At 34.0% G+C, this 27,829-nt stretch overlaps 1 protein-coding gene across 2 annotated transcripts in view; it reads left to right on the top strand.

Annotated features, from left to right (window-relative positions):
• Positions 1–27,829, top strand: part of LOC150104880 (chromosome-associated kinesin KIF4-like) — a 282,861-nt gene that overhangs the window by 231,312 nt on the left and 23,720 nt on the right. For both annotated transcript variants that reach the window (XM_090396035.1, XM_090396036.1), the window contains exons 21-24: positions 990–1,067; positions 5,686–5,778; positions 22,392–22,529; positions 26,075–26,146. In XM_090396035.1, coding sequence (XP_090252161.1) covers positions 990–1,067; positions 5,686–5,778; positions 22,392–22,529; positions 26,075–26,146 — 381 coding nt within the window. The remainder of the gene's footprint in view (positions 1–989; positions 1,068–5,685; positions 5,779–22,391; positions 22,530–26,074; positions 26,147–27,829) is intronic.

Here is a 27,829-nt window from a genome sequence, read left to right as displayed (position 1 = left end):
ACACACACAGTGAATTTAGTTTTCAGCCAACTAGAATACACGTTGATCATCATAATTGCAAATTGTTGGCCCATCTCCATTTGTTCTAGCCAAATGCATACTTATTTTAAAGGGGTTGGCATTGGCTCATTAAGTCTTCATTGGTTCCCTACATTTTTATAGAACAGATGGTCTCTAGATTATCTTTCTAGTATTTAAGTGGTACTTTCTATTTAATGAGTAATATGGTCATTTCATTTCTCATGCAGAAAAGAATTGTGAATACACCCTAAAAATTTAGTTCATGCCAAGAGAAAATTATGGATTGTACTATTAACTCATGTATTATCTTGTATATTTTGTGTATCCATCTTTTTATCAGGAAAATGAATACTTGGGTTACACCACCACCACCCTGCTCCAGGCTCTGACATTTAAAGGAGAAAATATCAAATAATATAGTAATTGTTTTCCTTGCATCTTTGAACACAGGATTTCTCCAATTACAGCAGAATAATATCACTAACACAGAAAAATGTGAAGTGTTTCCTTTTTTTTTCTACTTTGTTGTATCTTTAATCCAAAAGGAGTTACAGTAATCCCTCAATTATCTGCCTGCAGTGAGAAATCAATTTGTTGGTCAAATAATTGAAGAGTCAGTTAACTGAAGGTACAGTTAGATGGTGCTGTACTAGAAGTTGTTAATGAATTAATTCCTTCAAGGATGAGTTAATTGATGGTTCAGTTATTTTAAGATTGAATACTTTAGAGATCACTGTATTTAAAAATTTTATTTCATGATTTAGGTATGTGCTTTTTAATTGTCAATTATTTTTTTTTAAATGACAGTGAAAATTAAGTGCAGTTATAAGTCTTATTATTTGTGTGCTTATTATTGTTCATTCAGCTAATAAATTTCTTTGTAAAGATTATATATATTTACATGCTTAATTAAATTAGCGCATTCCAATGTTGTAATAAATATGTAAGGAATTACTTCCTTCTCATAGGATGAAGAAATCTCCAGGCTTTCTTATATACATGAAGAGCTTGAAAAAAAAGCTACAGAATGTGATGAATTGAGAAAGGTAATAACCTATAATTTTGCTTGTATTTTATTCTTTGAAATCTCTGCTATATTGGAATTGATATTTTAAAAACTAGACAGTTGTTTTTATGTACAGTAATTTCTTTATCCATTGCTTGGATGACTGACTGATTTGATCTTTGGTTTGGCAATGTGATTAGTAAGGACAATGGTCATAAATGACTATCTGGTATTTGTGGTGTTCATAATAGATATTTAAAGCATCTGATCTTTTTTGAGAAGGACTGGGTATCTGAAACATTTAATAAGTGGCACTTAAGTTGTATGAAAATTCATGAATAATATCTAGAATTCATTTATGTATATTAAATTAAATATATGTTTTTTTCATCTTAAGACCTATGTGGATTGTGTATATCATAATCACAATGCACAAGGGCTGTGTATAAAATGGATAGATTTTATGCTTTCCTGACAAACTTTAGAATTATCTACTGATAAACACGTTCATTGTCAAGTTCATATGGTTTAGTCAGTATCAGCAATGTCATCTGGTTTCTACAAAGACCTGTATTTAAATCCAGTTTAGGATGTGAAAAACCTTTATAAGGACTTTTCTCATCATGGTGAGTTAGCTAATCTGATACAGAAGTGCCAGGGTTTTAACTTCCAGAAATTTGAGTTTTTCACTCCATAGAATATGCAAATCAGATAGCAGATACATTCAATTGCAGACCATAGCAGACAATTTAGATAAGATCAATTGCTCTCTCATATCGTGAAAGTAAGTCTATGCAATACCAAATTACTTGGTCATAATGAGCTGTTAAGCTAACACATTAACCACTTAGTTATCCACAGTGGATGAAATATATCAACTATATAAAATGTTGTATCCATGTTATTTCAGTGATACAATTCGCATCCATGTTTGGCAACACTTCATAGCCAGTAGGGTGATTAAAAAAAGTTGATATAAAATATAATGTAATAATGTCACTTATTAATGTGTTCACTGGATAAAGTGTGAACCTAGATTTTTTTTTAAAAAGGCTTTTTGTAATTTGTGTATACTATAATCATACACGACACAGTTTTCTTATAAAATGGTATTGATTTTCTTTGATATGGAAAAGCATGCAACACTGATTGGAGATTTGGAATACTGAAAGAGCTACACAATTCTGGTCTCAAAGGGAATTGCCCTCTTTTAATGAAGAATTGTTTATCCAACTAAATGTTCCAAGTCTGTGGGAACTGCTCTCTCCTGACCATATACCCAAGGGGAGGGAGTCCCACAAGATTCAGTTTTAAGTGTCATGCTTTTTGCAATCAAGGTTAATTCGACAGCTGAACAACTTTCTACAACTGTAAGTAATGTTCTCTGTGTGGATGACTTTTCCATCTTCTGTTCTTCTTGCTTTAAGCTTCAATTTATTGTATCTACAATACTTCAGTGTTGTAGTCTGTCCATTTTTTTTTTCCTCTGCTAACTAGTCTTTTTGTATTTTGCTTCCCAGTCTCTTACTAGTTTAACTATTCTTTTCAGGTTTGTTCTATTAGCATATTGATTCCATTCTGATCTCTTCTTTTTTTTTTTTTTTCATTTGTTTATGGGTTGTCACTGACATTCTTCATAAATCTTTCCATTTTTAACAATAGGATTTTGATTTATTATCTATTTTTCTTAATGTTTTCATGTGGCATTTATTTATTTGTTGTATTTTTGATGTTTCTATTTTTGTTTTATATGCATATATTAATATTACTTGGACTACTGATATATATATATATTCTTACTTTTGTTAGATATGTTACTTTTTTTTTTTATGTCAAGCCCATACACAAGAGGTTTGTTGATCAACCTATAGTACATTAGTACTGTATATGGGTAAATAGTTTAAATAGGTTGGGAATGAAAGAGATGTGCAACCTTATTAAGCAAAAGATTCACAAGAAGATGATGATGTGGAAATAATATCATGAGAATAAGAGTTTGAAAGGGAGTTATGAAATATATAAAGTGCAGGCCAGAAAAGTAGTAAGTATTGTGCAATTAATGAGTGCTCGCTTTGTAAGATGTATCAACCAAGTGTATGTATCATGGTACACGCTACTACTACTACGTTGGATGAAGAGTTAGAGATGATGAAAATGAGGTTGAATAGTTGTTGCATAACTTGGATAAGAATTTGTCAATAGGGACAATGGAATATCAGCACATTTGCTAAAGGAATGCAAAACTGAATTAGGAATGGATAGATTATGATAATCTTGAATTTTGCTAAGGCATTTGATAGAATACCCCACAAAAGGTTGGTGCATAAACTGGAGAATATGGGATTGGAATGTAAACTCTTGACTTGGATCAGTGAATAGTTTACATACAAATATCAAAAAGTGGTATACAGTGAGTGTGAATTTTCCAGATTTAAAGTGACCAGTGATGTACCTCAGGGGTCAGTCCTTGGGCCATTGTTGTTCGATCTATACATTAATGGCATTAGGAAGGATCTAACAGGAGATGCATATTGTTTGCCGATCATGTGAAGATAGCAGGGCAATCAGGGAATCTACTGATGTCCAGCACTACAGAATTATTTGAATTGGTTGGAAATTTGGGTAAACAAAAATTGCTATCAGTAAGTGTAAAGTTATGCACTTTGGCATGATGAGATTTCTAATGTCATATTATATTAGCAGGGTTATGCTATACAAGAAACTGATGAGGCTAGGGATCCTGGTAATGGTGGATAGGAAGTTCAAAAGTCACATAGCAAAAGTTGCAAATACAACTCAGATGATAATTGTGATGTTGTAGCGAACCTTGACATGTAAGGATAAGGAAATCAATTTGCCTCTTTATAAGGCCTTGAGAAGACTGCACCTGGATTATTGTTCACAGATTTGGTCTCCCTGGTTCCAAGGGGAAAAAGAAGCTGTGCAAAGAAGAGTTATAAAGATTATATATCCAGATTTTGGGATTTAGATTATGAGGACAAATTGCAAGTATGTGGATTATAGACTCTGGTTAACAGGAGAAAGAAGAGTGATATGATAGAGGTCTATAAACTTCTGAATGAGTGTTATAGGATATCATCTGATGGATTTCATTATATGGAAGGTGGGGTGAGAACACAGGGGCATCCGTGGAAGTTAAGTTTGTTCGCAGTCAAGAAAGGGGTAAGAGCTAGATTTTTCTCTTACAGAGTAGTGAGTGAATGGAATAGTTTGCCTTTAGGAATAGAGTGCATCTAGTGAGAATGAATTTAAGGGAAGGTATGATAACTGGTTTGGGTGATTTATGAGTCTTGATTCCCTGGAGGTGTCAGGTAATAATATTTATTTTTCCATGTAGTTATTAAACATCTTGATATTTTATTAGCTTTCATGGGTTGTTCTTTTACTTCATTCTGTGTTATATTTTCTCTGCTTATAGTTATTCCTAAATATCTAAATTTCATTACCTTTTCCATTTAGTTCCAATTTACATCTGATAGGTTCTTTTGCAATTACTATTGTTTTTGATTTCTATGTTGATATTTGCATGTTAAAACTACTGCATATCTGTTGGAGTTTGAATAATTGATTTTAAAGATCATCTTCATTTTCTGCAAGTAATGCTATATATAATTTTCAGGTTGAAATATGTTGCTATTAAGTATATTATTCATTCTTTTCTTTGTGTTATCATGTTAATTCGTGATATAGTCACCAGTGCAGTTGAATATATTAGAGAACTTGTGGATGTTTTCTTATACATCTGTGTAAAAGTAATCATTTACAGAAAAAATTTGGGTGGTTGTGGATGTACAATGAAGAATTCTGATTGCAGTTATTATGCTCTTTGATAGGCTATCCTGAGTATGAATTGAATTGGAATATTAATTAGCTGGACTTGCAGTGATTGTCTGTGAAATTTTGCAAAATGAAAGCATATATGTTAACACAGTTAATGTTAATCTGAAATTCCATGGTACCTTCTACTTTGGGAAGACAAATATGTAAGAAATCACTTCCAAAATCATGTTATCTCTTAGAAACATCCCATGTTGTTTCTTGTTCTCTAGCTCTCACATAATATATAAATGTTGAAAAACCTGATAATTTGAATTCCAAAAGTTGAGCATATTATTCATTATCATATTTTGATTGTTTAAATGAGTAGTAAATTAAATCCAATTTTTCATTGCACATTAGGCTCAAGAGCCTGCCACTGCCAACTAACTTGACTTCTTTGAAACCTAATTAATGCTCTGATAAGACCCTATCTGATAGTATATTATAGCTGTCACTTATGAGTGTTCTTCTGGCCAGTTTGCCTTTTTTCAGGAAGAAAAAAAAAAAAAAACTGAGCTTTCAGATGAAAAAAAAAAAAAAACCCTGCCACCTCCATATGAGATTGAATCACCTACAGTTGAAAAGCTGTGATAAATGTTCTTTGCATTCCAGACAGGATTCAAACCCAGATCTGTTCAGCCGAAGGGCATTTGTTGAAACTGACTTAGCCATGAAGGCTCAATAAATTAAGTATGACTTGGATTCATATTTAAAAAGGAAGACAAATTTTTTTTAATCTTAAAAATGCTGCTTATTTATTATGTCATTGAAGTTCATAAAAATATTAACTTTTGCAATGATTTAAATTATGTTTTCAGCAAATTGCTTTAGCTAAGTGTATAGGAGCACAAACATCATTATTGCCAGCTATATCAGAGAGTAGTGTGCCTGACTGCTTTGACAAAAAAAAAGTAAGCATATAATTCACTCTACATTCTCTTATTATGGAAATATGAGTTGCTATTGGAACTGATTTATAAATACTTTAATTCCATTTAATTGTTGCTATTCAAGAATTTCCTAGGAAGTTTTTGGATTTTAAATATAGTAGTACTCTTATGCATTTAAAATTAGTCAAGCATCAGAAAAATTGTTTTCTTTGAAGATATATAATATCATATTTACTTGAAAATTTCAATAACACTGGTGATTGATATTGCAAAAGTGGATGCTCTGTTTAAAATATTTCTATCTCTATTCAGCACCTATGTAACTTTAGTTCTGGAAGCAATATGAATATTCTGATTTGAAATTTCTTATGTCATTTTAATAACAATTCTTTGAATGGTATGAAGTTGTTCTTTTCACTATTTTATTTTGTGATCACATTGTTTCCAAAACAATGTGATGGATATTGAAATATATTAAGAATAATACCAAACTCCAAACTTTATAGAGGATATAGGAAATGATTGATTAGTGCATCAACTTTTGAAGTATATATAAATTAACATCTCAAAATATATATAGGATTTACAGGAAAGGATTTGTTGTGAACAAATAATAAAAACTAACGTAACAAATAAATTAGGGGGGGGGTAGGTAGCAGGATCACTAGAAGGAGAAAAAACTGTTTTACACCACTTCATAAAGTGAATTATGGACATTAATGGGAGAAAAGTAATGCATATATTAAGATGTATAAAGGATGTATTGAGATAGATGGAATTAAGGAATAAAGCAATCAAGAGAACTAGAAATGTTCAAATTAATCAAAATCAAATTTAAAAAATGATTCACTAGAAATGTCATAGATGACATTTCTAGTGACTTAAATGTGAATAAGGAATCAATAAGGTCCATAATTACTCCAGATGAGGAAGGGTTGGGTGTTTGTCTCATATTTTTTAATTTTTACATTATTTGTATGATGAAGAAAAACTCAGTTGATTGGATGCATGCAAAGATTTTTGTTCAAACAGCTGATGGTGAACCAGATTCCCTAAACATTATTGCTAGGGACAAGAGTTGGTGCTTCTTATGCTACATTCTTTGGTCACAAAGATAATCCATACGGAATTCCTTCAAGAAGAAAAGGCCTTAGTAGTGACTACTGCTAAGAGGTATTGATACATTTCTTGGCAAGAATCAAGCATGCAGTCAGATTTGTAAAGTTTGTCTGGTTGATAATTGTTGCATGATATTACATCTGCTTATACAGTTGTCTCCTGGCTCATGAGCAGGTCACACTGCTCAGCAGACTTTTATCTCTTTCTCAAATTGTGAGAGTGAAATTGAAAGGACACATGCTAGATGGTGTTTATTACATTCAGAAGAATGTGATGCAAAACTAAACACTATCACAGACTAGTTTTCCAAGTCATTCCAAACCTATGAATGCTGTAACAAAGTTGTTGATCCATGGGGGATTCTTTTCGGAGAGATAAGAAGATATTTTTCTTATCCATATTTTGGTTTATTTTGGCTCATTCCCATTTCTTTTTTTGCAGCACTGAAACTGAGAAAAATAAGAGGATAAAGTGACTGATATGAAAGAAATATGATCGGTTTTTGAAATAGTGTTATAAAAATAACCAGAAAAGAATGTTATGTGGAATTTTAAAAATGGTTCAGCAGAAAGGAGATGCTTGATTGAGTGAGATTGTTTGCAGATATAGTGGAATCAAAATGGAATCAAAGAAGACAGCATAGCTTGGGTGCAATGGCCAAATGATAGAGAAAAAGTAGGGAGGTGGGAATATTTTTAAGAATCTGAAATTTGGACAAATGTGAAGAAATTGAAAGTATCAGAATGGTGTGTATAAGTAACAAATGAAATAGATGCAATAGGGCACAAACATGGTCAAATTGAGCTTGCAAGCTGCATTGTGGTTCTTTGTGCCCTATTGCATCTATTTCATTCAGCTCTGTGCCATCAACAGTCAATAATTAGTCATCATCATCATCATCATCATGCATATCAAGGATTTAGGCTTAGCATGGCCTGTTCTGGCCTTAGAAGTCATCATTGAATCTTTTAAGAGGATGTCCTAGTTTTCTTTTTCCTAATGGCTTGTACTTTAAGGCTTGTTTTGGTAATATTTCTATTTTCATTCTTTGAACGTGTTCCATCCATTAATGCTTATATTTTTTAATTTTTTCTATTACTGATTCTTGGTTTAATTCTTTCATAATTTGTTCGTTTCTTTTGTGATAGAGTATACTTTGCAGTTTTTCTCATAAACTTCATTTCTGCTGTTATTAATCTTAGTTTGTCTTATTGTAGATAAGACCTACCAGTCTTATCTACAATAAGATTGGTAGGGCTAATATATTGTATACTTTTAGTCTGGTTTGTTTTTGAACTAGGTTTGGTTTAAATATGGAGTTAATTACACCTGTTATTTTTAAATATTTTGCAATTTTTAGGTTTATATCTTTTTGATTTTCATATGTGATCATACATCCTAGGTAGTTAAATGAATTCACCTGTTGTAAGATCTTGTTATCTATTACTATTTTAGTTCTTACTGTATCTTGTCCTTTAAAGGCCATAGTTTTTGATTTTTCTGTTGATATTATTATACCATAATCTTTGGCTATCTCATTTAGATCTAAAATAGTTAGTATAAATAATTAATTAGTATAAAATAAAATAATTAGTATAAAGTTAAATATTCTTTTTAACATAAAACAAGTCCATAATTACATGAAATCTCAGTACACTTGATGACACTGTCATGTGATCTATGCAGTTTACTATTTCCAAGATGTGTTGGTCAGTTAAACTACTTTACCTGTTACTCCATTCTGTGTGAAAATGCTGAAACAAGTAATTTTAAGGTTTACCAGGTCACCCCAAAAGTAATGTAATTATTAGCATTAAGTTTTGAAAGGATATAAAAGACTTGCTAATTTAATCAAGTATATACTCTCCATTTGAATCAATAATGCTCTCCCAACATTGAAAGTTAGTTTCATTCAGAGGTGTGGAGGCAAAGAAGTTGCATAGACTCAATTTCAGTGCCTCTAATGTATCATATTGTTTTTCATTAATGAAATGTTGCAAACTTCGAAATAAGTGGTAATCTGAAGGTGCAAGATCAGGAGAATGCAGAGAATGTGGAAGCTTTTCCCAGCCGAGTTCCTCCATCTGATACAGGTGACTTTTGCACTATGAGGGCATGCGTTATCATGGTGAAAAACAACACCCTTTCGAATGACCAGAGAACACCTCTTTTCATTCACTCGATCGAGTTGTTCACAGTATACTTCGGCTGTGATTGTTTGGTTTTGTGGCAAGAGTTCAAAGTGTATAATGCCAGCCTTAGAATGAGGCTGCCTCAGCTTAGCAGTACTTATAAAGCTTTAAAAATTCATGTTTAGACCTGAGACACATTTGAACAAGTACAGGATAAAAATCTTCTAAAGGTGAAGGTCTTGTGTTGGCTGAGGTTTAGCCTGTTCCCTTGAATGAACCCACTGCCTTTGGTGCCTAACATTCTTGTAAAGTATCTACTTTTCATCACTGGTGACTACACAACTCAAAAATGGAGATTGAACCTCTTTAGAATGAAGAGCAGTGCAGGTGTTGACATTCTCTCTTTGATTGTTGTTCATCAGTTCGTAAAGAACCTACTTGCCAAGTTTAGACACTATTCCAAGTTCTTGCAAATGGTAATGGATTGTCAATGACAATAAATTAAGATCTTTTGCTAAATCTTCAACAGTTGCATTGACATTTCTTGCAATAGCAGCTTCCAACATATCATTATCAAAAGAACCAGGGCACCCAGACCGAGGGGAGTCTTTCAAGCTTAAGTCAATATTTTTGGAACCATTGCTGGCACTTTTGCACATTCAAATGATTATCACCATACAGTTCTTGCACATTTTTTAGTGTTAGCAGCAGTGTTGTCTGTTTTGAACTCATAAAGCATGATGTGCCTAAAGTGCTCATCAGTGACCTTCATAGTAATAAAGGGTTATTTAAACAATAACTTATGTATGATGTTCTTGCAAGGTGGAATTCCTTAGAATGAGGCCGCCTCAGCTTAGCGGTACTTATAAAGCTTTAAAAATTCATGTTTAGACCTGAGACACATTTGAACAAGTATAGTATAAAAAACAACATTACTTTTGATATGATCTGATATCTACTACTTCATTTCTTATTTTTAATTGATTTTGCCTATTTTATTTAATGCTATTTTTGTTAATCATTCAAGTTCTTTGTTATAGCATCAAAAATACATGAATATGAGGAAAATAGAAGCTTTAAGAGTGAATGGAATTGCACTCATTAATAACAAATGAATGCAATCCCGTTCACTATTGTCTTATTTGCAAAACAACTCTTGCAAATTATAAACGTGGTAACTTAAAACATTGTTATGAAAAAAAATCATTTACATTTATATAAAAAAATCATTTTCTATTCAATATCCATCTCTGAAATTTATCAAATCAAAAGCACCTTGCACAACTTACAAATCAACATCTTAAGGAGCTGCTGCTGTGTGCTGCCCTAGCAAACTGCGAGCCAGACTTTAAAACCTGTCAAAATAAATGCAACCCACAAATTCAATCATTAATTCACTATTTAATTTTAAAAAATAATAATTTTTTTCATTTATTTAAAAAAGTAGTATGCATCTATTTAAAATAGATGTATGTAAAATATATAACAAACAAATTTTGAAATCATTGGTTAAGATTATCCCAAAAAAACTGATTGTGGCTCTTTGTGACATGAAGATGGCCAAACTTCATGTCACTAAGAAATGTGCAGTGTAAATTGTCTTGGGGGGGGGGTTGAGAAATGGAAAAAGCTCCAGACATAATTATATTGCAGAAATTCTAAAGAATGGGAATAAGAGTATTATTAAATATGATCGTGCTCTTATTCAGTTATCTGCCATGTAAACAAAGCTGGAATAAAAATTTGGTTCATGTGAATTGGAAGAATGTTTTGATGTTCCCCTTTTATAAAGAAAAGTAGCAGATGGAAGAACTTTCATGGAATGAACCAGAAAAAGTATTACAGCAGTCTGATCAGAGTATGATTATATAATATATAATAATTAAAAAAAAGGGGGGGGGTGCTTAAGGGTCAAAGCTGTATAACTGAGAGGAGACCTCCACATAGCCATTAAAGGAATGTGGAGAACCAACCAGGGCTTCTGACCTAATGTCCAATCCTCACCGTCTCATGGTGCGGTACCCAAGTAGATACCCAACGAACAAGGATGGGCTGGCAACTTTGGATTTAGCCGACCAAATTGTATTCTTATTGGTTAAACCAAAATTAAAAAAAAAAAAATAATGGTACAACATGACAAAATTTCATGCCGGCTGGGGCATCGCCCGGTTAAACAAGGCCCCTGTTGTTTTAGCCAGAGAACCAGGGCGAACAACGAAGAGTCAGGTACTGGAACAAATCTGAAAACAAACCCCAACTCAAAATCACCAGAGTTAAAGATCAGTACTATCAACGTAAGAAGCCTGAATGGCAAAGAAATGGAGCTAGCTGAGGAATTAGATAAGTACCAGATCGACATAATAGGGGTGACTGAAACAAAAAAAGACAAAAACTGGTGAGATCTTTCTGAACAATAAATACAAAATGTTATATTCAGGCAATGACAATCAAGGAAAAGAAGGAGTAGCCATAGTATTCAAAACAAAATACGAGGCTAATCTTCTTGAATGGCAGTCAGTCTCAAATAGAGTAATGTGGGCAAATATGAGAATGGGGAACTGAACAATGAGACTTATTTGTGCCTATGGTCCCACAGAAGGTTCCACTAAGGTAGAAGTAGAGGAATTTTTTGAGGCTTTAGAGAAAGCAACTGACACAATGAAAAAGGAAAAGTTGTTCCTTGCTAATAATAAATGGCTAATAATAATGCCAAATATCTGTTGGATTTCTGCTCAGGACATGGACTGGTTATTACTAACAACACCATGTTCCAACATAAAAATGTGCACAAATTCACATGGAGAGAAGAGGCAGGAATAAGAAAAGTCTCAATGTGACTATGTTATTGTTGATAGTGATGTTTTCTCCCTGGTGCAGGACACCAGAATGTACAAAGGATTTGAAATTGGAAGAGATCCCTATTTAGTCTTGAGAAGGATAAAATTGAATTTCATATTGAAAAGAATAAGATGTAGGAAAGTTTTAAAGCGAATAAAAGTTGAGCAGCTCTCAGATGTGAACTGTAGACTAAAATACACAAAGATTATTGAAGAAAAAATGAAAGAGTTTGAGAACAGGAATCAAACCTTGGAGATTCAGTTGCAAGCCTTGAAGAAAGCTCTGATTGATTCAGCTAAAGAGGCATATGGTGAAGTTGTCTGCAAGGATAGTAAATTAGAACTCCATAGTGGACACAGGAAGTTAAAGAGGCAGTGAAGGAAAAAAAGAAATCATATCAGAAGTTCCTGGCAAATAAGTCAGCTTTTGCTCTTAGAGAATACAGAGACAAATGTAAGAAAGGTAAACACTGTGTAAAACTAGCTAAACAAAAGTCATGGGAGGACTTTGGCAAGAATATAGAAAATAGATATCAAGAAGGTGGCAAAATATTCTGGAGGTTATTGAAGAAGCTTAAGAATGGAGGAAAGAGTGCTGTACAAGGGGTTAGAGATGATAAAGGTGACATGAAAACAGAAAAAAAGATATACTTGAAGTATGGAGTAATTACTTTGAAAAACTGCTAAATGAAACAAGCAGTGATGACAGCACAGTGGTAAAAAACACTGACCAATCATGCTGTCAGGAATACATATCCATACTTGAAGTAGAAAAAAGCCATCAAAGGTTTGAAATGTGGAAAGGCAGCAGGAGTATATCATTTCGACCAGAAATACTGAAGTATGGTGGTATAAGGGTCTTACAGTGGCTGCACTGCATAGTTCAGAAAGCCTGGACAGAGGGACGAATTCCCGATGATTGGAGTAGAGCTCTCATAGTACCCATATATAAAAAGGGAAATAAAACTGAATGTGAGAATTACAGAGGTATATCTATACTGAGTGTTCCTGGCAAGATCTATGCAAGTATACTTGAGAAACGGTTGAGAAGAATTGTGGAAGAAAAGCTTGGTGAAGAACAAGCTGGATTCAGGCCAAATAGAGGCTGTCAGGATCAGATCTTCACTTTACGACAAATAGTCGAGAAAGCATGGGAATATAACAAAGATCTGTATTTAAGTTTTGTCGATTTGGAAAAGGCGTATGACAAGTTGCCAAGAGAGAAGCTATTCAATACGCTACAGTTATATGGTGTCAATGGGGCATTATATCAAGCAACACTTAGTCTTTATTTGAGTTGTAAGTCAGCAGTTAGAATTGAAGGAAGTACAGGAAGATGGTTTAATGTTAAATCTGGAGTGAGACAAGGATCTACATTATCTCCTCTGTTATTCATTATGCATATGGATCACATTAGGAAAGTGGTATTAAACATGATATCAAAATTGGAGATGTTAATGTCAGCTCTTTGCTTTATGCGGATGATGTTATACTTATCGATAAATCCACTACGAATCTGCAGGATTCCTTGACTAAATTGAATAACTCTTGTAATAGATATGGTATGAAGGTCAGCAATAAAAAGACAAAGACAATGAAAATAGGCATAATCGTTGAAAATGTCAACTGCATTGTGAACCGAGAACCTGTGGAACAAGTAAAACATTTCAGCTACTTAGGCACGATTTTTAGTGAAGATGGTAAATTAAATATGGAAATAGACAACAGAATCAATAAAGCTGGTATGGTAGGAAGTCAATTGAATAAATTCATCTGGAATAAGAGAGAAATTAGTCAGAACACTAAATTAGCTGTATACAAGACAGTGTTCAAACCAGTTTTAACTTATGGATCTGAGAGCTGAGTCAGAAGTAAAACACTTGACCAAAGATTAGCGACCGCAGATATGAGATTCCTGAGAAAAATTATAGGCATGAACAGATGGCATCAATGGCAATATCATATTAAAAACGAGGATATTAGGAAAGAACTTGACATTGATGGCATCCAGGAATGTGTTAGCAGAGCTAATCTCAGTTGGTATGATTTCTTAAACAGAATGGGCAAGGAAAGATTAGCAAAACAAGTGCTCTATGAGGTTGGCAGGAAAAAGACCCTGAGCAAAACCAAGATATAAGTGAATTGATATGGTACAAAGTGCCTTAGACGATAGAAATATAAGATCTGATAATATTGGAGTCTTGACAAGTAACAGACTAATTTGGAGGAAAATTGTAGATAGGAAGTTAGTAATGATGTAATTTTTTTCATGTAGTACTACTGTATTATATCCTGTACACCCCCTTGAGGGTACATGGCAGGAATTTGATGATGATGATGATGATAATTTAAAAATAATGAATACATTCTACAAACATAAAAATTACATAAATATACATGGTGTGCAAGAGGGCAAAAATCAATAATAGACTTCTTTATAGCAAATGAAAAAGCAACAAACCTCTTCCTAGATGTTAACGTCAGAAGAAGGCTAAAAATTGACACAGATCACTATTTAGTGCAGGCAAAACTAAGGTTTCTACAAAAATGGTTACAAAAAATAAACAAACTAGAGAAACAAAATCTAATTACAAAGTAAGACTACTAAATGATGCAAGTATCAGAAATTTATACCAACAGAGGATTAATAACCACTTAGAAAAAATACAAGAAAATGAAGACATCGAGAAAGAATGGAATAATATAAAAGAAATTATTACATCGGCAGCATATGAAAGTCTAGGAACACAAAAAATATCATAAAAATAAAGAATTACATATAAGGGACAATGAAATAAAAACAATAATTGAAAATAAAAAGCGGGCCTTTAAAAGTTGGTTGAGTAGCAAAAAACAAGATGAAATTGAATATAAAAAAAAAAGATAAGCAATAGCCAAAAAGAGAAACCGGAAAGAGACCAAGAAAGTTGGGAAAAATTTGTATCATATCTAGAAAATGACATATATAAAATATGTCAAGACCCAATGCATATAAAATACTAAAATACATGAATGCCGATATAAAAGATACCTCAAATATAAATTGTAAAAGAATTCTTGGATTACTTTACAGATCTGTGGACAGATAATACTAACATCAAAAAAAAATTATATCAATATCTACAAAATGCTTTAAATCAGAGGTTCTCACCTTTTCCAGTGGTGTACCACTATATTTAATTCAGGATATTAGATGTACCAGTAAACAAATTTATTCTGGAAAAGCTTGATTTGTTGATCCCAGGGGAAAAATAAGCATTTCTCTACAATACTAGTGATTTATTTATTATTTTATTCAGATATTTATTGGAGAAACAGATACTCTTTGAATCTGTTCAATGGATTGTTCTGTAAAATGTGCAATTTTTAAAAATTAAAATAATAATGAGTGAATACATAAACAAATTTTGACAAACACATATTTCCGATAATAGTACTCCAGTTCTCAAATAAACTTACAATCAGTACAAGCTATAAATGTAACATATTTTTAATTATAGAACTCGCATTCTTGTTTCAGCACGAAGGTTGTGCTTGTTTAGCTAAAGACAACTTCTTAATGTCTGGTTTCAATTGACTTAATTTGAGTCTTAAATCAGGTTCAACATTCAACTTATTCCTGTACTTGTTTTTGATATAAATGAGAGAAGAAAACCCACATTCACAAAGGTAAGTAGTTGCAAACGCCAACAGAAATTTTACAGCTTTTTCTGAGATCACTGGATATTCATTTCTGCTTGCCAACCAGAAGTCTGTTAAATCCATCCTCTTGATCGTTTGCCTGAGACTTCCGTCGCAGGAGAGCTTGATCAGTTCATCTTTCTCAGAAGGAGTTAACGTTTCTGATAAGATGTCATCAGTGGAATACGGCTCTCTAATCCAAAATTCTGAAGCCAGGTTTTTGGGGAAGCATTCCTTGAAATCTGCGATTAGACTCCCAAGATGCTTCTTTATATTCACTGCCAGTTCACTATGAAGAAGAATTTCATTCTCAGTTAAGAAAGCATTCAACAATGAAAAGGAACACGTGTTTCATGTATCAATTTCTTTAATGATGAAGCCAAGTTTTTTCCTAAGAGCTGCAGTTTTATCCTGTACCAAAAAATAAAGAAGTACGCACACCCTGCAAGCTCGTGTTCAGCTGGTTGAGGTGGCAAAATAAATCTGCAAGGTAAGCCAACCGGACAAGCCACAGTTCATCAGTGAAATAATTCAAGTCTGAGGATGAAATTTCTCTTTGGTGTTTTCAGCAGAGGTAACAAGGTATTTACACCTTGCATTTGACAGATGACAGTTAAAGCCTAATGATTAAAAAAATAAATACATTTTACTAACTCATATGAGCAGTGTGAAGGAGAACAATCTCACAAAGAAAAGAAAAGGTAACCATAGTCAATCAGATGTATTATGGTAATATAGCAAGTTCTGCAACTCTCTTTGTACAAATGTTCCATGAGGAACCCTTATGTGTAAGACTTTGGTTTTATTTTTGAAGGAGCCCTCAAAAAGAAAGAAAACAGTCTTGTGGACAGGATTGCTTCTCTGTAATATGAATTCTGAAGAGGGAGTGCTGGTAGGTAAAGTAAGAATAACTCCAGTGTGTCAGATAGCATATTCATCAAGTTCAGATTGTTCCAGCCCATGGAATTTAATGTACTTTGACGTTCTTCACAGAAAACAGCTATGACCTACACCTAGCAGTTTGGGTAAAATATAGTAAAACACAGACAACAAAGAATTGTCAAGAGTAAGCTAATGGGAGTGGTCTGTCCTGTGCAGAGCCTTAAAGTTAGCAGTTTTGTAGACAGGATCACTTTTCTGTAGTGATCTGGATTCTGGGAAGGAATGCTGGTAGGTGAAGCAGGAATGAGTCCAGTGTGTCTGAGCTATGTGGCCAAGTTTAATAGAATAAAAATGACACAATGCAAGAATTAAACACAGGTTTAATGGTTCCAATATTTCATGTCTATCACAGAGACATCATCTTTACCACATCACTACACAAAAAAGTAAGTGGAAGATTACTAAGCCTGAAGTCCTAAGGAAGGGGGGCGGGCAGTTCTCTATTGGGCAGTGGTAGGCAGCCTTGGCTGTTAGATGAGAGGTCTAAAAATTATTGTTCTCCAAATCTTAGGAAGAGTCATGTTACTATGTTTATTAAGATTGGGACAGTTTTTTAAAATATGCTAATTCCAAAAAAAAAAGTCTGTCATGTTTGTATTTGATACAGTGAAAAATAGTAGTAGATTTTTCCTCCCTTATTTGATTCTTGCAAGGTGTCCAAAGCATGGGCAACAATGTATTTGTGTTCTTCAAGAAGGATGTTGCAGATCTTTTAATTAGTTCACAATATGACAGGTTGCAAGGATAAGCAACCTTGTATACACTTAAAATAATTGAGAGTGAGAGGGGGTTGATCTTTAGGAGAGCAGATAACTTCAGATGGCATTTGAAAGCAGTGCAGAGATGATATTTCTTCAAAGTTCTAGCTATTTTATCTGTTTGGTGCATTGAATATAGGGAATAGTGATAGCATTACTGGAATCTGTTAAGATGTGCAATGCAGGGAGAAACTGTTTTTTTTTTTGTTTTTTTTGACATTGTAATTGGATAGGAAGGTGAGACAAAGGAGAATTTAGCTGTGAGGGAAGCTTAGTTGGAACAGAGGTTGGTGGCTGTGTTAACAAGTTTTTTTTTTTATAATACCATATTGTTGGGAGGGGGAAAATGATGGGAAAGTTTGTGAATGTATCTGCCTGTGCAGAAAGGTTTTCTCTAAACTGAAAGAGTGCTGTTGGAGAAATGCATGATAAAAGTGGCTAGAAAAGGCAAACTATTGTTTTCTTTTTTCTGTAGTGATCTCGATTCTTGGGAGGACAAAGCTGTTAGATGAAGGAAGAAACAATCTGATGTGTGGCCAAATATGTTTTAGCCAGATCGAAGATTTGAGAATGGCAATATCAGGAGAATTATCACTATCATCAATACTGATATGTAGTGTCCAAGGAGTATGGATGCTGTGATAGTACTATGTGAAAATTATACTTACTATTTGATAATTTTCCTCCAGATTTGTCTGGATTTTCTGGAAATATAGACCACAGTGCTTGATATAACTTTTCATTTACACCATATAATTGTAGTGTTTTGAACAGTTTTTCTCTTGGCATCTTATCTTGTCACATGCCTTTTCCAGATTTACAGAAATTAAATACAGATTCTTATTATATTTCCTAATTTCTTAACTATTTATTTGAATGTGAAAATCTGATCCTGAATCATCCCTTCAGGTTCAGGCCAAAGGGATGAAAATCATCCCTTAGGCCTGAACCTCGTTCTTCTCCAAGTCTCTCTCTCTCTCTCTCTCTCTTCCACAATTTTTCTTGGTTTCTTGTCAAGTTTGCTTGCATATATTCTACCAGGAACACTCAGTAGGAAAATTGCTCTGTAATTCTCACATTCAGTTTTTATTATTATAAATAGGTACTAAAAACTGCTCCAGTCATCCAGAAACTGATCCTCTAACTGGGCCTTCTGAATCAGGCAGTGACAGCCATAAAACTTTTATGACTCCATATTTGAGTATTTCTGGTTGAATATCATCTACTCAAGCTGCTTTCCAATTTCAAGTTTTTAGTGGGTTTTTTTCTACACCAATTATGTACTCCTGATTGCATTCCCCCTGAATATTTTCTACCACTGTCCTATCACTTCTTATTTAATTTAGCAATGTTCCAAGTAATTATTATTTCAGACATCTAGAATATCTCTATCTTCAGTTTTTATGTTACCTTTATCACTGATTCCTTTTACACCCTTTCCTCCATTTCTAAGTTTTTCAATAGCATCAATAATATTTGGCAACCTTCATCTTCCACATGTTTTACCAGTCTTGCCATGATTTTTATAATTACTTTTACCCATTGTTTTGCTTTCTTACATTTTTTCTCTATATTCTCTCAGTACGAATGTTGACTTGCTTGTTGGGAACTTGGATGCCTTTCTTTTCCACGATTGCCTCTAATTTTCCTGAGTTCACCATTGCCAATGTGTTCTGATTTTTCCATCCTTGCAAAGAAATTCACCATGTACTTCTGTGGCTGAATCAATGTTTTCTTCATTCTATCACTAAGTCTCGAAGGGTTGGTTTCTGTTTCTTGAATAATTGTGCATTTGTACCTACAGTTCACCTCTGAAAGCTGCTTGCTTTTGATTCTTTTAAAAATTTTCTTCCAAACTTTTCTTTTGTAATATGATGTTCAGTTTTATCCCATTCAAAACTGAATAGTGATCACTTCCTATTTCAAATGCCCTTATTTAATTCTTTTTGAACATGAAAATATCACTATTTTCATGTTCAAAATGTTCGACATCTCTCCACATGAATTTATGCAGATCTTTATGCTGGAATATGGTATTAATGATGACTAGTCGATTTATAAATAATGAGTTTTGAATGAGGAAAATGCAAGGACTCACAGGGGGATGGTGCAGAACATCAGTAGAGTGGAAGTGACGGAGGCCATGAAGAGGATGAGGAATGGAAAATCGGTGGGCCCCGACAGGATTCCAGTGGAGGCATAGAAGGCACTGGGGGGAAGAGGGAATTGACCTGCTGTGGGACCTGTTCATGAAAGTTTGCCAACAGGAAAATATACCCAAGGAATGGAGGAAGAGTACTCTTGTCCCCATCTACAAGGGTACAGGGGATGCACAAGACTTGAAAATTACAGAGGAATAAAGTTGATGTCCCACACAATGAAAATCCTAGAAAGGGTTCTTGATGGAAGATTGAGGAGATTGCAAAGGAACAATTTGGCTTCATGTCTGGTAGATCAACAACAGATGCTATCTTTGGGTTACAGCAGATGATGGAAAAGTTTTGAGAGAAACAATGGGAGCTACATCTGGCATTTATTGATCTGGAGAAAGCATACGGTCTGGAGGTGTCTGAGGGAGAAGAAGGTACCCGAGAAATATGTCAGGTTGGTGCAGGAGATGTACAGAAATGTGAAGATAAGAGTTCGGACCCCTGTCTGGGACAGATAAAAGTTTTCAAGTAACAGTTGGCTTGCATCAAGGGTCAGCATTAAGTCTGTTTCTGTTTAATATTGTGATGGAGGTGTGACAGAGGAGATGAGAGAAGATGCGCCTTGGACAATGTTGTATGCAGATGACATCTTGCTCTGTGCAGATTCAAGAGAAGAAGTGGGAACTAAACTGGAAAGATGGAGAAAAGTACTGGAAGAGGGAGGTATGAGACTGAGCAGAAGTAAGACAGAGTATATGTGTTGCACAGTGGGCGGCGGCCAGGAGACAGATCTGGAGCTGGAAGGAAATGTCATCAGGAAGGTGAGGGACTTTAGATATTTAGGTTCAACAGTGGAAGAAGATGGAGGGGCTGAGAAGGAAGTGGGATGCAGGATACAAGCGGGTTGGAGGAACTGGAGGGAGATGACTGGAGTGTTATGCGATAAGAGGGTGTCGATCAATCTGAAAGGCAAAATCTATAGGACGGTAGTGAGGCCAGCTATGATGCTATGGAAACTGTGACCCTGAGGAAAAATAACATCAGCAGAGATGAGAATGCTTAGGTGGATGTGTGGTGTGTGACCAGAAAGGATCGTCTGAGAAATGACTATGTGAGGGGAACAGTGAAAGTTACAAACTTAGGAGCAAAGATACAGAAGGCAAGGTTGAGATGGTTTGGTCATGTGATGAGGAGTGAGGATGAATATGTGGGAAGAGGGGTCATGCAGATGGATGTGCAAGGAAGGAGGAAGTGTGGGCAGCCAAAGAAGAGATGGAGGGAGCTGGTAGAAGAGGACTTGAGGATGAAGAACTTGGATGTGGTGACAGCTCAAGACAGGAGGATGTCGAGGAGCATCATCATAAACTGTGACCTCACTTAAGTGGGAGAAGCTGCAGAAGAAGAAGAAGAATGACTAGTGTCAATTTCCTGAACAGAAATCCAGCAGGTGCTTACCGCTATTATTAACTTTACTCTTTCTCCAAATTTTCTCAAAACATATCTATATGTCTGGTATTCATTTCCAACTCTACTGTTTAAATCTCCAACAAGAACCAAACTTTCCCTCTTTTTGTCTGCTGCCTTCTCTAATGACTACAAAAATTCCTCAGCTTTTTCCTTAGTAGAACCATTTGTTGGACTATAGGCACAAATGTCTCATTATGTAATTATGTTATGTAGAAATTATGTATATTATGTAAAAGTGAGCCCTGCTGTTGATTTTTGAAATGTGTCATTAGGACCAAACCTTAGTTTCCAGGAAGGGAAGAAACTCCTTCTTGCCTGTGCTGAAGAGCAACACTCAGGTATTGGCTGAAGAAAAGTTGGAAAAAAGTTCCTTTAATTTTTATTTGGGCAGCCTAACATTATGAAAGCATATTCATACCCATATTTTCCAGTTTTAAAATGGATTACAAATAACTATGAAATGCATTTGGAAATTTTTCCACTTGGTTATATTATAAATTAAAGATACTTAAAGGTATTGATAATAATAATATCAAGAAATTATATACTTGGTTTAATCCTTTACCCAAGTGTAAGCAAACGAAGTTTGCACCTGAAGTGACTTCAGGACTGGGCAACTCTTATATAGAAGCAAATGACTTCATATCACTTGCCTTAGTATTCCATAATGCAAAGCATATCCTTACAGATATGTATAATGCTATGCATTATGGAAAGGGTCACTACCCAGACCAGTTTCGACCTTTATTGAGGTCTCATCAGTTTCTCAGTTCTCATCTCATCTCTTCAGCCATAATATAATCAACTGGAAAAACTTCCAACATCTATCTCTAATTTAGAGGACTTGAGTAATAAGGTGTGACACCCCTTTTGGCTACTCGTATATGAAAATGACTTCTACGTTACTTCAACCTTGGTATCACTTCTAGGTCTGGCTCCCACTGATGAAACCTCAATAAAGGTCAAAACCGGTCTGTGAGGTGACCCTTCCCATAATGCAGAGCATTATACATATCTGTAAGGATATGTGCTTTGCATTATGAGATACTAAGGCAAGTGATGTGAAGTCATTAGCTTCTATATATGAGTTGCCCAATCCTGAAGTTGCTTCCGGTGCAAACTTATTACACTTGAGAAAGGATTAAACCAAGTATATAATTTCTTGGTAGCCTCCGCAGCTCAGTATAGACAAAGCCCTTTAATCAGAAAGACAGGTTTGATTTCCTGTCAGTGACATGAGAAACCTTAATCTGGTTTCTTTCAACGAAAGGTGAGTTAGCTGGTCTCATACAGAGGTAGAAGGTTTTTTCCCCCTCCCAGGAACTCGGGTTTTTCATTCCTCATAGGGGTAACTGCCTTATCCTTGTATTACAGTTAGGAAATCCAAAGGATACTTGGAAGGCTGTCAGCACTTAAGTGCCTGTTAATGACACTGATGGATGAATGGAATATAATTTCTTGGTATCTTTAATTTATGAAACAGTATATTCATGTTCCTCATTAAAAATAAAAACTACCTTAATTATCTTTCATTTTTCTAACTTTCAGAAAAATTTGCAAAAACCACAATATTTGTCAACAAATATTGAAATGATTGACTATTTCTCTGATGAACTATCGAATGATGAAGATGACAATGATGAAAATGATCCAGAATGGAGACTGACTCCTATGTATAAAAGAAAGGTAAATTGGCAAAGCAAAATATTAGTACCAAATTTTTAAATTTAATTGAAGTATTTCACAATTAATAAATTTTGAAATACTGCATGTTATATTTAGTCTTATATTATTGTTAAAACACATTTCCTACTGTTAAAATTGTTTAAACAGCAACTGTTTTTTCTTTTTCTTTTAAAAATAATGCTCATGTGCTATTATTCTGTGAAATCTGCTATGAAAATTTCATTTTTGCATATAAAATGCATTACTTTGAAATGATGTATTATAAATAACATTGTAATAGTTGTTACAATGCTTTGGACAATATTACTAGTCAGATGCAACTCAAAAAGAATACATTATTTTATGTAGACATAGGTTTCTGTGGTTAAGCAGTTCTATAGGTAGTTTTCGGTATTGAGACCACATATTAAAGAGTTTATTAAAAATAAACAATTAAAAAACCCAACAAGTTTTGTTCATCATAAGACTTACATCATCGGGGTAATGGTATATAAAGGTTTAACACAACAAAAGTGGCTGTGTAGAATTAAGGGAGCATAAATCAGGCTTAGCATTCCACATAGCCACTACTGGCATCAAGTACTCTGGCAACAGACAAACATGTCATATATTGATAACAACTGTTTCACAAGGAAATTTAAAGAAGCTGCACTAATGCTTAGGATCCCTACACAGTGCAATAAAAATCAAGGCTTGATTTTACATCAAGTCTGGTCTGCCTTCATCAAAAATTTAGCTGTCTTGGACCTTGGAAATAGCATGCATGAGCTATATCATTTGTATTCGGGTTTCTCAATTATTTGACAGTTGTGAATTATAAAAAAACATCTAATGTGTAATTAATTGTCAGTGTTTGTTGTGTTAAATCTCTATATACCATTACCCCTGATGATGAACGAAACCTGTAGGGTTTTTTAATTGTTTATTTTTAATAAACTTTTTATATTAATATGTGGTCTCAATACTGAAAACTACCTACAATACATTATTTTATAGTTAGTTAAACTGTGTTATAATTATCTTCAAATTTGTTTTTACATACCTATACAAAAAATACTACCAGTCAGTAGTAATAGTGTTTCTTAATCAAATTATATATTTCTTGTGGAATTGTTTTATTCTGATTATGCAAAAATAATTGAATGTTTTCCCTTATATGTAGTATTAGAAATTTGCATATTAACATGCAAATTTTTAAATAAATCTGAGTTCATTTAAACACAAATTTTAAAATGTGTGTAGGTTACATGAGAATATAAAGAATCTGTATTTGTTGATATAGAAAGTTTTATTGATGTGGAAAAGGTATCTGATAAGGTGCCAGGCAAGCATGTGGAAAATATCTATATTTTTCAATGAGGATATGAAAACTTCAGATCATTGACAAATCATATTAAAATGGAGCTGTTAGAAAGGAACCTGACATTGTTGCCATTCAACAATGTACGAGCAGAGGCTAATCTAAGGGTGTGTGGTCACTTAAACTGAATGAGAAGAGGAAAGGTGTTGTATGTAGGAAAAAAATTCCAGAGAAAGACTAAGATCTAGGTTAATTGATGCAGTTAGTAATGCCTCAGAATGCTGAAGATTTCACCAGTGTTGGAAATAATAGATTAATTTGGAAGAAATTGTTATAGAAAGTCAGTAATTATGAAAAATTTGTTGTATCCTAATATGTGCAGAATAGTCTGTATATCAGAAAATTATGATCATGGTTGAGTTGTTACAAAAAATAAATGTTACTTTTGTGTGTGGGTTTTCATTTTTGTGTGTGGGTTTTCATTATGCTCTTAGAAGTTTTAGAATTTGTTCTTAGTATCAAACCAGTTAAACATGCTTTGCTTAAATAGATTAATTTTCTAGGCAATCCCTATAATGCTATATGAATTCAAAAGAAGAAATAATGCTGCTAAAGTTATGAGAATTTATCTGAAATTTTTATGGGAATGTATCTATAGATGTCAGTAGTGATTCGACAAACTCCATTTTGAATACACCTTCAAAGATCTCACTAAGAACACTAAAAATATCTTTGAAAACTTTTCTAATTTGATGTTAAACAGCATGCATGTGAAATGGTAACAGAACATGATGTATCTTATAAGATATGAATATGTTTAGAAATCTCAGCCAAGTTCTTAAAGAAGGTGTTGGGGAGACTTATAATTTTTTTGAAAAAGTCTTGATATTGCTTCTCCTTGCACACTAACAAACAAGCCTTTCTTTTAGTGGAATATGGATGAAAAAATAGATGATTCACATCAGTATAAGAGGTACGAAATGGCTAGGTTTTAATTCGAAAAGCTGACCTTCATAAGCCTCTTGCCCAGTGTTTATCAAATATTCTATTGTCATATTTGCTACTTTGGATAAACTGGCCAGTCTTCTGAGATTACAATCCATGAACATCAAGATTATATAAGATTTCTGGAATCAGAAGGTTTAGCCTTGCTTCTCATGTCATCGACACTGGACACAGAGTCCACCAGAATCAAACAAAGATGTTGCACTACAATAGGTTTAAATTTGATCATCTTTCTTGAATCATGTGAAACCCTATGCCACTGTCCTAATCTTAATCAAACAGACTGTATGCCTATAAATTTTGTGAATTAACTGCCATTAATTGTTTATAATTTTTTAATTACATAACTATACCTGTTTCCCTGGAACGTTAATAATGTTTCGTCCTACTTGCACAGCTGTGACCAAGACACGTGGAAGTATGCATGTGCTGTATGACTTGTTCTTGTATTCATATGTTGTAGCCAGTTTATCTGTCTTCTCCTTGAATGATTCTCATGATATAATGAGGATAATTTAAAAAAATTGTATCATAAGAATTAGTTACATGCCATTTAAGAAGCAGCCTGATGATACTACTTTAGTTAAAACATTGTCTTAGAAAATCCAGTGAAATTATGCATATTTTAATGTTTTCCATATGGCCACTTACAATTCAAATTTGCTTGAGATGCAGTATACTCTGGCTAGCAAACTCCTGATGACCCTAGGAATTGTTTGTAGTTGTTTGCTATAGTGAATTTCCTTTAATACAGTATTGTGCATGTGGGACTTTTCAGAGTTTATTATGTTTGCTATAGGGAGAGAGTCAACAATACTTTTCAGCATCAATTAAAATCCATAGGAAACTTCACACATCTAATATTGTGAAAACAGCTGCAAATAGAAGATTATGGAGTGAACTTAAAACTGTTGTTGTCATTTATTTTTATAACTGATTTGTTTATACAGGTTCCCCCCCCCCCCTGCATTCCTATCAAGATATTTTTAAAAGGCTGTTTGAGCAGCCCTTATATAATCAGGCTCAGCCACTTTTGCAGTGTACAGCAGCAGAAAGAAAAAAAGCATTAGCTTTTTTATTTTTCGTTATGGAAGTGTTTTTAATACTTTATCAATTTTAAAAATGCTGAAAGTTTGCATTTCGTTCTTTGCGTTAATATTTATAGTTTAGAATATATTAACTGTATAAACTATATTTTTTAATTGGATTAATTAAATACTGAATTTTTTTTATATAACAGAGCAAAAGGAGTACGGCTCTATTCCCTATTGAAAAAGATAATTCAGAACAAGGAATTAAAAAGTCTACACTGGTAATTATATATAAATAAAAATATATAAATAATATAAATAAACTGGTGTGTGTGTGTTCTCTGAAATTTATATCAAAAGATCAGTGTGCCTCCGAGAGTTTTGTAAATTTATACAATGTGATATAAAGTAAATAACATCCTCTTTATTTTATAACTTGTTTTATATTGGTTTATTTTTATTTTTTTTCCTAGCATTCTGACCAAAACATTAACAGATAGCACAACTTGATTGCTCACTGTAATGTTAACGGTAAAAATAATACCACAAAATTATATTTAATCATTTGTGATATGGCGTAATCACAAAGAAAGAAAATATGTACTTCAAATAAATCTCATTAGAAGTGAAGTTATTCCTAGACATTACCCTTCTCTTAACATGTTAGGTTCAGTTGCTCATTGCCAAGTAATTTGGCTTAAACTTAATTAGCACTCTGATAGGGTGGTAAATCCCATTTGCAGTCTGTTACAGTATTTCTGAAGTTTTTTCAAGGATAAAAATCTGTTTTTCTCAGTATATGAGATCAGCTAACTCACCTTAGGTTGAAAGGACCTTACAAGTATTCTTTGCAGTCAGAACTTGAACCCAAGTCTTTCCAACCACGGCACTGCCATTACAGACTGAGCTATGGAGATCTGTTCCTAAGCATAAGTGTAGAAAATATATCTTTGAGATATCATCAAAGCCAACAGTTTTAATTTCGAGGGTCATACATTGGCTTTGGAATATTAAATTGTTAGCATTGCCTGCTTGTTATTCATTATATTTTTTACAGATTATTAGAGCATGACTCGTTTTTAATATTCTTGAGGAACTGTACTATGAAGATAACCTGAGTAGTTGTATGTGATAATAAATATAGTTAAATAATAAAATACACTATCTACCAATAATTGTCTGGACACCCCTGTTATTTGAAGTTATGGAACATTCCAGGTTTGTTAATAACATAAAAACTGGTGTACATATAGGAGGAAGCAGTATTTCATCATAGCAATTGAATACAAGGTAGTATGGCAACATGCCGTGAACTTGTCACTTTGAGAGAGGTGTTATCATGGGTTACCACATTGGTGGCATGTCTATACATGCCATTACTGCTCAACTGGAGCATCTAAAATCAACGTCGGCAATGTGATCAACAAATGAAGACATTCTAGCATCACTAGTGCAGGAAAACACACAGGGCAGCAGCCAAAAAATGATTGACAGGACAGGCGAGTGTTAAAATGGACAGTCAGCATAGACCATCTGTGATGAGTTCCAGAGTGCCAGTTACACCATGGTGAGCACTAACACTGTATGAAAAGAACTTCATTTACTAGGGTTCCATGGAATAACAACGGCAGACAAGCTGAACATCACAACAACGAACAAGGCAGCTCGTCTGGCCTGGTGCAAAGAGCATGTGAACTGGACAATTGACCAGTGGAAAATGGTACTCTGGAGCAATGAATCGATCAAGGTTCACCTGTTTCCAGTCTGGTGGCAGGGTGTGGAGGTAGCCTGGTTAACGCTTGTTACCACAGTGTGTTGTACCCACAGTAAAGTTTGGTGGTGGAGGAATAATGGTGTGGGATACATTCAGCTGGTTTAGAGTGGGACCACTGGGCGTTGTCTGGTTCCATGAAAGCAGCTCAGTACCTTGATATTCTGGATAATCAGGTGCTTCCCACTGTGGA

Source organism: Typopeltis vanoorti, chromosome 7, assembly GCF_054136105.1.
Source record: "Typopeltis vanoorti isolate ZY-2024b chromosome 7, IOZ_Tvanoo_1.0, whole genome shotgun sequence".
Taxonomy (NCBI): domain Eukaryota; kingdom Metazoa; phylum Arthropoda; class Arachnida; order Uropygi; family Thelyphonidae; genus Typopeltis; species Typopeltis vanoorti.
This window is presented reverse-complemented; position numbering and strand designations above follow the sequence as displayed.